We start from the raw sequence: 13,479 nt of genomic DNA on the forward strand, positions 1-13,479 counted from the left end.
GTAACCTTGCTCTTTTTCCTTTGTTTCCCAAGTACATAGAATACTGAAGTCCTGACTTCAAAACCAAGCCCCCTTGGATCATGCATTTTTCTTTATTCAAAAATCCCAGACTTTTTAAAATCACTTTAGAATTATTAACTGTGTACAAAAAATAGTGAGTCCAGGCATTTTACTCATGTGATGCGATGAAGCATCAACTGATGGTGAAAAAGTAAACCCAACGACTACATTTCCCATGCTACCGGTGCACATAAAGTAAGCATCACTATGTTATTTTTGAGTGGTGCCAACCACTCCTACATTTGACTGTGTCCGTATGTCCGTCCGTATGTTTGAGCACGGCTGATTGGTCAAGCTTCACGTGACATGTGACAATATGTTGTCACGTGTCACGTGACAACATATTGTTGCTGATTGCAACACAAGGATGCAACCAGTTACACCTTCAAAGGCACCACTCTCTTCACACTGGGTGTGATTTTTTCTTTCTGAAGGAAAGTAGTGTTGTCAGTTCTCCGTTGTTTCATCAAACAAACTAAAAAACACACACTGATAACACATACAGTATCATGCAATCTAAGGAATCTCGGGAAAGTTTTTGACAGAGCATGACGTGCTTCAATGTGGACAGTGATTTCTTCCCCGGCAGTGTAGTTTTCGAATGCTACTTCCGGATACCGCTGCACAATAAAAATCTCTAAATACAGGCCTAATAAAATATAAATAAATATCATAAAAGATACAGAGGCACCTCCCCGGCATAACGTCCGGAGGCATTTTTCTTATTAAGTGGTTTAATAAATGTGAATGGGATCTTTGAATGGGAAAAAATCTTCATGATCCATCCGTTTATGACGTCAGACTTACAGTAGATACTCTATTACAGGCCACTAGAAGATATCCTTCTGATTATACAGTATATTGATTTATATTTTTTTTGCCTTTTTTTCTGAATTATATTCTTCCTTTACATACAGTAAACAATTTCCATTCATTTTGGATGGGAGATTACAGCTGCCATGCTTTGTTCCTGCAGTTTTATTTTCCTTATTATATTGACGTACATTCTCAGTTCACAGTAAAGTCCTAAAAATGTAATTGACAGTGGGGATTTTACTGTGCTGCATTCCTACGTACATTACTTTAAATTCCAGTGAACTTATAAGGCCAAGCAGAGAGATTAGCGTGGGGTAGATACACACACATGTTTTTTGATCCTTGATGGAGCGTGTAATTGGCCTGGAAATAAAAGCAGTATTGCTGGACTAATTGTGTAATTGCCTTGTTATCAGTGCAGACGCGGGCCGCCGGCCGCACTGCTTCACCCTCATTCTCAGCAGCTCTCCTGAGCCTTTCTGCCTCACTGACAATTGTACGTGACTGGAATCGTGAAAGAAATCTAAAGAGTTGGCGAGCTCACTCGATATTTTTTGATCCTCCTGCATTAACAGGGGAGGGGAACAAGGTAGAGTAGGAACATGTAGGGAAACATTTGTGTTATCAGTGCTATCAAGAGCACTGTAGTCTCTCTTGGGGAAGGTGCTAGAACCAGGCCGGACTGTTAGTCCAGTGAAAACAAACAGCCTGATTGAGTTAAGTTGGAAGAAAGATTTGGCTCATTTCACTAACATTTGATTCCAATAATATCATTAACCATGTACATTTACTGAACTTAAAATATCCTTTGTTTTGTCAAATTGTGATTTGACACCGTAAAACACAATAATCAACCACTGTTATTGACAACTGAATCAACACTGGTTAACTATAGTGATTTGAAAACTAATTGGGATAAATAAAGTTAATTAAATTGATTGAAGTTAACTTGCTGTTTAACACTAATAAAGTGACATTAAAATAGTGGTAACCTATGATGGGTTTGTGTCTAAGTTGAGACTGAGATTGTTGATCTGTTGATGTGTTCTCGCCACAGAAGATCCAGACGTAGACTCGGTTGTTTTCCGTTGTAAAGTCTTTATGAACAGAATGAGGAAAGGGTTGGTTGCCGGCCACAGTCATCTACGCAGACAAGGTAAGACAGAAGAATTGAACAAAGCTCCTTGAACTCCACTGACAATAATGTCTCCCTAACTAACAGGTGGTATGTCAATAAGAGAGATGATGTACATATTTCATTTGAATTTGAGTGAGTGAAATTACTATGTGCGCCCTCCCGGGCCGTAAATGAAAGTCCTTTATAAGTTTGCAGCGTTCGGCAGTGAGCAGTAATTCCACACATTCGCAGTTTGATCATCTCATAGCTTGCGGGGCTGTAAGATAGTTATGCGTATACTGATTTGCATGATGTTTGGTAAAAATTTGTGGGAATAATGTCAAAAAATTAGAGAGACAGTGCCAGATGGTCAGCTGAAAACAGCCAGGGGTTCCGGATGTACTGTAGGTGGTAGCCTGTTTTTTCACCTGCAGTTGGAACTTACAAAAGAGGTTGGGAGCCCTACTCAATCAATGATTCAGTGCTTGGCCGATCACGTGCAGTTAAGTAGGATAATTTGATTGATTGATTGAGTAGAATATTACTCCTTTTTAATGGTATCACTGTCTATCCTTGCTGCTATGGCCCCCCACTGTTGTCGAATAACAGTCAATTGGGTCTATTTTGGTCTTTAGGCTAATCTCCACTTCATTTCCAAATGAATGGCGATGTCTTGAGACTACGAAAGTGCATGAAAAGACAATTGAGTGATGGGATGCTGGGTTAATGTCAGTATTTACATGAATTAAACTGCAGATAGAGCAATAGAGAGAAGACTGAAGGGGTGTGTGTGTGTCTGTGTGTTTGCACGCACGGTCATAAGATAATGCATTTATTGTATATTTTACTTTTATCCAAATTCAAATTAATTGTATCCTTTATGTTTAATTAAAGCTGCACTATTTAACTTTCCTGTTCTACCCCAGATTTTAACCCGGGTCTCCAGTGCAATTGCTCAAATTAAAAAATGTGTACCACTGAGCTAATAGAGCCTGCTTGCTTGCTCTGGGGAGAAATTTAATTTTGATCTTTAAGTCAAACTTAGTGTCAAAAAAGAAACGGGGTCGTGTCCAACCTACTTTGTAGACATAGGATCTAAATGTCTCAAAAGTAGAGCAGGGAGACCGAATATATGTATTCACTAAAAACAATTACATAATAGAGCTTTAAGTATAAATTGGTTACTATGAAATGATAGTACTGATACTGTTTGATTTAACACTGCACTCTACTTACTTATATTGTCACCCACTGTGGAAAAAAGACAACTTGAATTGAAGAAAACGCAGTATGCTAGCAATGCTAAAAAGTCAATAACGGTATGTAGTTTTTAGAGTTTTTTTTTTTTAACCCAGCCATTCATTCATTCATAAGGGATATGTTCTCATTATAATTAGGCCAGCTTAGAGTAGACCAGTTGCCTTTTTAGATGTGTAGGCCGACCTACAGTATACAGTATGAAATACCGTCTCATACCGTATGTGGAAAAACTTTGAGAATAATACTTGATGATTGTGGTCCTAGTGTCAGGTCTTAAAAGAAGCATAACTCAATCAAGCCCTATGGCCATATTTGGTTAATACTGACGAATCTGATGGAACGTGCTAAAATGCAGATAAGTAGGTGGTGCAGATATTTAATATGAAGTGTGTATAGCTCTCTTTCCCTTCAGACACCCACACAGAGGTTGCCTGGAGCGCTACTCTGGCACAGAATGTAATATGGTAATTCACTTAGCCAGAATGGAAATCTGTGTGGCACTCTGTCAAGCATCCAGCATATACTCTACTTCTTTTTTGCACACTTCTCTTGTCTTTATGTAAATGCCTGTGAATGCATGCAGCCATGCACTTGTGTATGCATGTTTCTGAAGGTTTGTAATACTTGTGTGTGCGTGGATTGTATGTTTGTGTCATAATCATACAATCTAACATAATTAGTCCAATGTGCCATAAGAGTGAATATGAGTCTTCAGTCATCATCTCGTGTTGCATGATTCTAAGATAACAAGTGGACAAGGAGAGGGTGGGTTTTAAATGACCTTTTTCCTTCATGTTCCTGTTTGTGATTGCTCATAATTCCTTATTTCAGAATTTGCTGTGCCAAAAGCCAAAAACGTTTTTTTATTGAGTCCCTAAATGTTTAATGGACCCTCCCTGATTATATTGATATCATGGGGGTGTTGGAACAAAATTCCTACTGCATTGTTGAAACGTGCGTGTCATGGATGTACAGTAGGACAGGCCTCAGCCACAGGGGGACGTACAAAGCCTCTATCAAATTTATCAGTGTAGTCTACTGTAAATGTGTCATTTTAGGAAATACAGTATCAACTCCTACATGCTATAGACAGTAAATATACATTTAGGTTATTTTACCAGTGACCACCCGGCTTACAAAGAGTGAAGGAACATCCACTTAAACAAGAACGTGGACCAAGAGCACGTTCTTTTGCTCACACTAACAATCAGTTTTATTCTCGTCATAAAGTGTGTTGTGAACGAACGTCAACTCCCACATTCAAAACATGAGAAAACACAAGTTTTAAATACTGGAAATGTCACCATCTTGTTCTAATCAACTCCTACGTATGGCTTCATTCGTCTCCTGATAGGCTCTCCAGATCAGATCAGTAATTACTATTCACCAACAGTGGAGCCCACGCTTCAGCTCAAATCACAGATTTTGGAGAGGAAAATCGCTTGGAGATCAGGAACAGTGGATAGATGAATAAAGAAGAGGAGCTGTTTGTTGGAGTGGGTAGGGGTTTGGGGGTGTGGATGGTGGATGATGGGAGTATTATTATCTGAGCTCCCTTTGAGGAGGAGAGGATTAACAGGGATCTGTCTGAAGGTGAAAAGGTCTACAGTATATTCCTCCTGGAGGGGACCTAGAGCCTTTTAAATTCAAGATAAAATGGAAAATGCCTTTTAACCCTTTTTAGATCACATACCTAGTCATATTGTGCACCCACTTAATAATGTATGCCAAAAAACGAAATCAATTTCTTTATATTCTGATATCGAAATCGTGTTTTCTTCCTGTGAAACGACATACAGTATTTGTGTTCACCTCATTCCCAGTTTGATCTGGAAAATAACTACTGCTGTGCTGAAAGTATAACCGGAAGTACAGGAAGTACAGGGCTACATGTTGTCCAGCCTACTGGAACTTCCTGTAGCTATGTACTTCCTGAACTTCCGATTAGACACTCTCTGCAATAGTTCTTGTCCATCCTAAACGTGTTCTTACATAGTTTTGAACATCTACGCCTTATTCACGGTTCAAATATAATTCTGCATGTTTGTTATGACATCCCCACTTTACATTCATATCACATTCCTCCCAACATTATGTCCGGCCTGCCTATCCTGTTTAACTCAAATACATGCCTTGTAAATTCGGATGGATTTTGATTGCAAGCAGAGTGTACGTGCATTGTGAACCCGCCTAGACACATCTATCTGTATGATGTGCTGGGATTTAGACAAGATTTTGATGGTCAAAAGCTTTCTGCAACCTTTAGATAGCAAAGCGCCACCATTGTGCCTGACAGGCACAAGTACATTTTCTTCTTACACAACATGAGTGGGCATAAAAATGACAACTGCGTCGATCGTAAACTAGCAATGACACTTGCGTTGCGCTGTTTTGCGCTGGCCCATAAAGTTACAATAATATAGTACACAGACTTCATATACAGACAGTGTGAAACATACATTAGTAATACAAATAATCACAATTGAATCATTGTGAAGCCATAGATTTACACCCCTACAATACAACCTATAGTGTACATAATTTATATTAACATTTAAACTCTGCCATCAATATTAGTGTTTTTTTTTTGTTGTTGCAAAGAATACTGACCAAGTTAGTCTAATGTCTAGTATGGTGTGTTCAAAGTAGTGTGTGCAAATGTGTTTGCATGTTGATGTGGTCCCCTACTGCCGATAAGTTAGATACAGAAAGAAAGATTTCACTTCCATGGACTGCAATCGAAACACTGTGTGTAGGGGACAGGCTGCCTGGTAATTGTGGTCGATTTCGTCTCTGGGAAATATGCTGTAGGAAGCCTTTGTAGTTTGGTGTGTGTGTGTGTGTGGGATTCTTTCCAGACCCTCACTCCCCCACTAGTGTGTGAGTGCAATGCCTCATCTGTGTGTAAGCTGTGTATGCGTTTGTGTGTCTCTTCACAGATTGCTTTGACTTTTACCAAGTTAACTTCTTTAGAGGGAACACCAGCTGTCCTTCCCGTCTGCTTTTGGGCTGTCATATAGCCCACTGCAACGGAGCTGTCCCAATTATCTGTTAGTCAGCTCACCCACCTTGATTCCACAGGACATGCACTCACGATACTGGAGGTCTCCTGTGGGAGGAAGCAGAACAGGGCCAGCCGTGACTTAATACAGTCTGTGCTTTCTAGCCTGTGCTCTGTCTATCAATTCTGCTCAAACTCATTTATCTCCAAGATATACTGTGGGTCTACAAGAAATAAGATTTCAAATCTGTCTTAACTTCCCAGCGGGTATCTGTGGTGGTTTTTCAATTTCACTTTCTAAAGTGGAGACAAGGATAGCTAGTAATACAGTTTTGATTTGTGGAAGTTTGTCACTAATTGTGACTACCTGGTGATAACTGAACTGTAAGTTCTATATTGCCCTGGCTTCACATATAATCAGTCTGATGATACTGTGGTTTTATGATCGCATACTAATGCTAATTAATACATTACACTCGCCACTATGCCTACTTTCTCCCTGAAGAGGGATATATTGTTCACCCAGTTCTCTGTTTTGGTTTTGTGCTTTTGTCACTGTTTGAGCTCTGTGGTACCAGTCCGTTGTTCCAGTGAAGAATGGTTCGTTCAGAAACTTGGCACAGCAAACTGAAAGTCCCCATTGTCTTGCTGGGCAACCAAAAGCAATGTGAAGTAATTCACATCGACAATAGAACGCAACTTCAAAAACAATGCAGATGTTTTCCCCAAGTGGCACGCCGCCCTTGGATATCTACATAAAATGATGAATTATACCACACTGGGAAACAGCCAGGGTAACGGCAACAAAGAGAAAACGTTTGTGAAAAAAATGCAGCTTCTGGTTCAATTGTTAGCGTGGTGCGTAAAGGCAGCCTTCCCCCAAAGCGCTATAGATGAATTGTGTGTCAGAGGAAACCCCCGCAGGGTTGCCAGGGCTAGCCAAAGTTCTCACCCACATACCTACAGCTGGGTCTTCAGTGGCACCCACAGACAGCCATAGGTCTCATGCCCTCCCGTTGTTTAATTACCGTCTCTAGGAACATGGAGAGAAATCACAGAGCCGGTGCCATGGGTTTAAAGCATTGTTGAATATATGCTATGAGGAATGATGGGACTTTCATAAAGAGCGACATTTTAAAACGTATTGGCAAGAGAACAAACACCATACTGTAGGTTGAGAGAGTAGGTGTGGCGGTTGCATATGCACTATGGTATGATGGAAGTTCCTTTCATTTGATCTTCCCTCACAGGGAAATAGCTTTTGGAGGAAAAACTCATTACCCACCCTCCCATGTCATCCCTGATAGAAGCGACTAGATAGAAGCTAGAGGATACTCATTAACCCATTCAATCCGGGAACCCATCTGTGTCATTTTAGATTTCTTTGGGCTATTCAAAAATAGCAGATATACAAGCTCATAGCGCGGCACAGAGTGCCGTGCTATGAGCTTGTAGATCTGCTATTTTTTTTTAATCGTAAAAATGTGTGCAAATCTTTGAATATATATCTTTTTTTAAAGGGAACATTTGTAACTCAAATCTTTGCTTCTGGGGGGGTCCCTGGAACAAAAATATTTTGAGAAGGGGGTCCGTGGCCAAATACATATAATTTTTGGGGTCCTTGACATGAAAAAGTTTGAGAACCACTGATATTATAGCAACATAGGTTTTTTTTTCAAAAAACTGTGGATTTAGAAGACATTTTGTAGAATCGGCCCTCTTAATGGGTTAAAGTGTTGGCACATACTAAGGAGAGGTGATTTTTTTGTTTTACTACCAGACATTCACCAGTGGAATCCTAATCAGTAATTCCCTGCTTTTCAACTTTTTTCCCCGTTCTATTTCTATTTTCTATATCCCTCCCTCATCACCCTTCTCGCTTCTTATCGCCTCCTCTCTCTACCTGCCTCCCACCATCTATGTCTCTCCCCCAGGTAACAGCATATTGCACTCGGCAGCAGACAGCGCGACGAGTGCCATACAGAAGGCCAGGCAGGCTGTGAACGAGCGAGGGGAGCGGTTAGGTCGGGCCGAGGAGAGGACGGCGGACATGATGAACAGTGCTGAGCAGTTTTCTGTCACTGCGCACAAGGCGAGTTTATACATTACGCATTACCATATATATATATTTTCATGTACTCTATATAAGGCATACATATTTTCATTCAGCACGATGAATCACTGGTCTAACTTTGATACACATATAATCTGACATGGAGTCTGGAAATCTCAAGTCGGGATTTCAGAAGCGGTGAAAGCTACAATCCGGAACTTATTTAACCAATGTGTATAGTTGATTTAGGGATACAATATAACTAGCACCGCTTCAGTGGTTGGAGGTGGTCTCCCTACACTTCCATTGAGAAATGTCAGGTGTTGGGTAGTACACCTACTGGTTGGCAATGTCAATAAAGTTATTTGAAGCCGATGCCGACGGACAATGGCTATGCCGACATATTTATTGTAATTTGGACATCTTTGTAATTACCTCTCTCCATCAGGAAAGGGAGACAACCGACAAAACCTACAGATTGTTGCTTTAACTTAGGAATTACAGATCAAACGGTTTGTTTAAAACTGGGGTATTTAAAGGCATTGACGGCGAGTCAGAGATAAACAAACACCGCGCCTCCAGCAGTTCATTTCCCCGACCACCAGGGGGTGACGCAGGAGGGACTTCCATAGAGCTAAGGGAACTTCTGAAGGGGCCATGCCGAAAATAGGTTGCTTTATTCGGATATAATTCGCGGAACTGCCCGCCCCTGCTGGTTCTCTGAATTTTTATTTTTAAATAGGCTCTTTCATGATAAATTGACCACATATATGAAGTTAAACAACTAAATTCTATCCAAACGCTATCTTAAAAGTAAAGTCTGTGCCTCAAAAATAAAGTTTGAGAGCGTTTTAAAACCGAAAGTAAAAAGTTCACACGGACACGGACGCGCACGGACGCGCACATGTGTGTGTTAATTTACGACCCGGACAAACATAAACAGTAGGGAAAATACGGATTTCAGAAAGAGGACTGTGTTTCAATGCAGGAAAACACCCCAGCATCATTATATAGTGGCTGATAGAGGGGAAAAATGCAAAATATATATATATATATTTTTTTATAATTTAGGCTTAATGTTGCCTAGAATCCCTTTAAAGGAGTTAGGAGCCTCCCAGCAGTGGTATGGTCCACTCTGGGTAGATGATAATTATTTTCTGTTCTCTCACTTCTCCATGGGGTTTTCACAGTTTCTCCATCCATGCTGCTCTTGGATTCGGGCATACCGTATACCTGATAGTGATCTTCCTTTCTATCATCATGATAACATTCAATCTCTCACATACTGTACAGTACATACCCCTATCCTTGCTTAGCTGAAATCCATTTGAAGAGCCTGATTTACGGTATACCCCTCGCTGTCAGATGAAAATACCAACTGTGCTGAATGTTTAAAAATACTCAGCAGAATGATAAACATGCCATGTCTTTTTCTTGAAGTGATGGAGAAACCCCAGAGAATTGTGATTCATTTTCAGGCGTGTCTTCAACTCCTGCTGGTATAATCTACGAATGATGCGATCATTAACTAGTTGATTTGCATTGATTTTTTTTGTGTTGTTTAGATTTTCATACTGGAGCATTTCTGAAGTCTTGTGTGAAAATCAGGCTCATTAATTCTCCTGATAGACATCTTGCAGTTTACCCGTGACTTTTCTGTCTAGCAGTGACATGGAGGAAGGCTTGACATGCAGCATAGATGGTGGAAGGGAGTACCACAGTGATCTGCATGTATAATAGAGGGACTTTAGAAAACACTAGATCTAAATCATATGGAGCATCAGTAATGTTGTTTGGGTCACCTTGCCTCCCTCTGCCACGCCATCCCTGCAGTCCATCCCACTTGCTGTGCTTCACTGTTGTTTTCTAGTCATTGATAGACCTTTCGGTTGTCGGTGCTGCTCTGCTGCCCCCACCTGTCAAAGCCGGATATTTCATCTCCTTTCTTCATACCACAGCAGCAACAGCCTATAATCATGCTTTAGTGTACAACTTATATTTTATATATCCACAAAGGAAAAAGAAGGCTGAATGTACATGCCAGGTGGAGAACTTGGGCATACAGTACATGAGTCTGCACGATTGTGTGTGCGTGCGTGCATGCGCGCGCGCTATAAACATCTGTACTGTACATGGACGTCTGACTTTTGTATTCTCTGTCCTCTGCCTGTGAATTAGATTGGGGACACTGGCCATCTCTAATGAGCCACCCGCTCATTTAAGCCCATTATAACCCACATTAATGGAAAAGATGAAGTCACAGAATGCCTAGTCATTGCCTGGAAAAAAAAGCAACAGGACCAATGGCTGCCCTCCAGTGCCTGAGGAATAAGCATATCATAATAGCCATTTCTCCTCTCTGGCAGTAGAATGAGTCCAATCTATATTCTCCCACTCTATTAGCCAACTACCACTGTATTTTATTGCTTTCCCGAGGTGGTTATCAATCGAGTCTACTTTGTTGGTTCTGGTTGGCTAACATTGTGCTGATGAGGTTATTTAAAGTAGTGCCGCTGCTATATTGGGAGGTTTTCTCACTGTATTGTACAACTTTACCTCACTCACCTACTGACTTCCCCTTTATTTCTCCCTTTCTCTCTCTTTTCTTCTTCCCTCTCTGCAGCTCGCCATGAAGCACAAGAATTAGACCAGGTGCCAATTGCCATTCGCCATACAGGAGATGGATTGCAGATTTTATTCTTTTTAAACCTTTTAATATGATTGCTATTTGTTAAGATTGTTAAAGTTTTAATCATTTGGCGTTATTGTTTCCTGGTGCATCACATTCCTAATGATTATGTGATGTGGCGAGCAGAGAGGAAGAAGAGAAACTCTGTAGGACCATCAACAAGATGTTTCATTTCATGGCTAACTTCTCTATTCTGTTAGCTGTAAAGAAACACCTTCATAGGCAAGCCACAGTGAAGAAAATCCACATTCACTGCATCCCACTTTTTTATGCTCCCATGCACAACTACTGTAGGCCCACATACATACCATCACCGATACAAGATAATAATGAGTTACTCAAGCCTCATGCCTGTGGAGGCGCATTTGTGAGTGGCAGACCCAACCACTGGTATAATAGGTAGCTGAAGGCTGAAACAGTACTGTCTCCAGCAAGATGGCGCACACACACACACACACACACACACACACACACACACACACACACACACACTTTTGACTAATGCTTTAATCTAAAGAGAAATTTCTCCAACACTCTTTTGGGAGATGACAGAGAACACACACCACCCAAGGTGAATGAAATATTTACAAAATGAGAGTAAAAGTTTAACAGCTTCTCGTGTCCATGGACTGTTTGGCATTGTGCCGTTCAGATGATCTTATTCTAGTGTCTGTTCATTTCAAGTGCAATCGATACAGTATTAGCCAAACTTGTCGAAGACACAATGTTTTATAATCAGCTCATTGGACTGACCAGAAAGAAGAGGACACGTTTAGAGTGACACACTGTGGTAGAATAGTGAAGTGCATCGCTCCTTTGCAGGACTTGTCGATGACCATACAAAGGAATCCTAAACCATTCTATTTGGGAAAACTATTTTAAAAATGTACTTGAAGAGTCATAAGATAAGCTTTTTAGGTATACAAAGGTGGCCGGGGATGGACAGTTCAAAGGCATTGTAAATCAGCTTCAGCATTGTAAAAAGCATACTTTAAGCATACTGTAATTCTTCTAGTAGTATTATCAATGTCAGTAGAGCTGATTTGTCCCATACACTTTTAAAACTACTCATGGCTGTATTTCAATTCCAATCTTTCCATAGTAATATCTAGTATTTTTTGTATAACTTGGATTGGTCATAATGGTATTCCAATGTCCCCTCCACCCTGCCCAATAGCAGCAGCAATGTGTAGTCGTCTTTCCTTGTTGTCGGTGGTCGCACACCTGACACTGTAGCTGTGGCTTCCTCACTGGCAAGATTACCACCCTCACAAAGGAGATGTATTGGATTGTTACTTTTATATGTTGGATTTTATATTTCATGCTGTTATGATGAACTGTTAACTTCACCTCGCAGAGCACTGTTGAGTTCATAATGAAACGCTCCAGTTGCCTAACTTCTAGTTTGCTTTTAGTCCTCTCTTAACACTTTGGATGTTCATTGTTTTAATAAAAAATGATATTAAAACTAAAATTTGTATTTGTATTATGCCAAATAATGTCCTGTTTATAACTAACTTTAACACCACCTTTCAAACTCCAATGGAAGCAAGAGGAAGGGGTAGTTGTCATTAGATTTTGTTAGGTATGCTGTTACAGTAATGTCTGTGTTAGTGTATTTTCACTAATGCTGAGTCGTTCAACTCAACACCAGCCGTGTCATGGGCCCCAATAGCTGTCTACATGTCGGTTACACTCACTCACTTTATGCTTAAAAAAATACTCATTATACAGTGGACTATACTCTCCCATACACTGTACACACTTAATCTCACTTAATCTCATCCACTGTCTTAATGCAATTGTTCTTTATTAGTGCCTTTTAAATTGCATCTCACCTCCGCTGCCGTATTGAAGGTTAACTATGTATTGCTTTATATCGCAACCCAGAGTAACACTCTCAATTCATCAAACACCAAAAGACGTCAGGTTGTAGAGTTATTGAAGTTCTTTTGATTGTGTGGAGTTTATACTTGGACTTATATTTCAGAAAGGAATGATGAAAGAAGCCACAGCTAGCATGAATAGATGAGGTACATTCTTAGAAGTCAAGTTTTGTACAGTTCACACACCAGTCATATCTGTTATCTAAGGTAAATATTATTCCAGATTGCGCATTTAAACATTTCTGAATGTTAACCACATGCTCACTTTTATTGTCCGTCTTGTCTTGACAATTTTAATTTATTTTGGTTATTTTGGTTCCATGTATTAAGTGTTTATTCACATAATTTATTGTAGATATGCAAACATTTTGACAGGCAACGTTTCAATTTGTATTTGAGTTTTGTCAACTTATCATACAGGACTGTTTATCTCATAAAAATAAAGAAAATAAAAACAAAACTCAATGTGTTTTTTTTTCACTATCTGATACAAAAGGATACTGATCTGCATACTGCAGACCTGCATATACTGTAGAGCAGTCAAGACATTCACAAGATGCAATTCTATTCTACCTACACTAAGTAAGTATTAAGTCT

At 40.0% G+C, this 13,479-nt stretch overlaps 1 protein-coding gene across 3 annotated transcripts in view; it reads left to right on the top strand.

Annotated features, from left to right (window-relative positions):
* stxbp6 (syntaxin binding protein 6 (amisyn)) overlaps nt 1-12,470 on the top strand; it is a 76,493-nt gene extending 64,023 nt beyond the window's left edge. For 2 of the 3 annotated variants that reach the window (XM_084043962.1, XM_084043961.1), the window contains exons 5-6: nt 8,189-8,346; nt 10,931-12,470. In XM_084043962.1, the coding sequence (XP_083900088.1) occupies nt 8,189-8,346; nt 10,931-10,954 (182 nt within the window). In that variant the 3' untranslated portion in view covers nt 10,955-12,470. Of the gene's footprint in view, nt 1-1,933; nt 2,033-8,188; nt 8,347-10,930 lie in introns of all 3 variants that reach the window. The other variant, XM_084043963.1, reaches the window with a different exon arrangement.
* Nucleotides 12,471-13,479: the final 1,009 nt, after the last annotated feature.

Source organism: Gymnoscopelus microlampas (assembly GCF_963454915.1).
Source record: "Gymnoscopelus microlampas genome assembly, chromosome: 20".
Taxonomy (NCBI): Eukaryota; Metazoa; Chordata; class Actinopteri; order Myctophiformes; family Myctophidae; genus Gymnoscopelus; species Gymnoscopelus microlampas.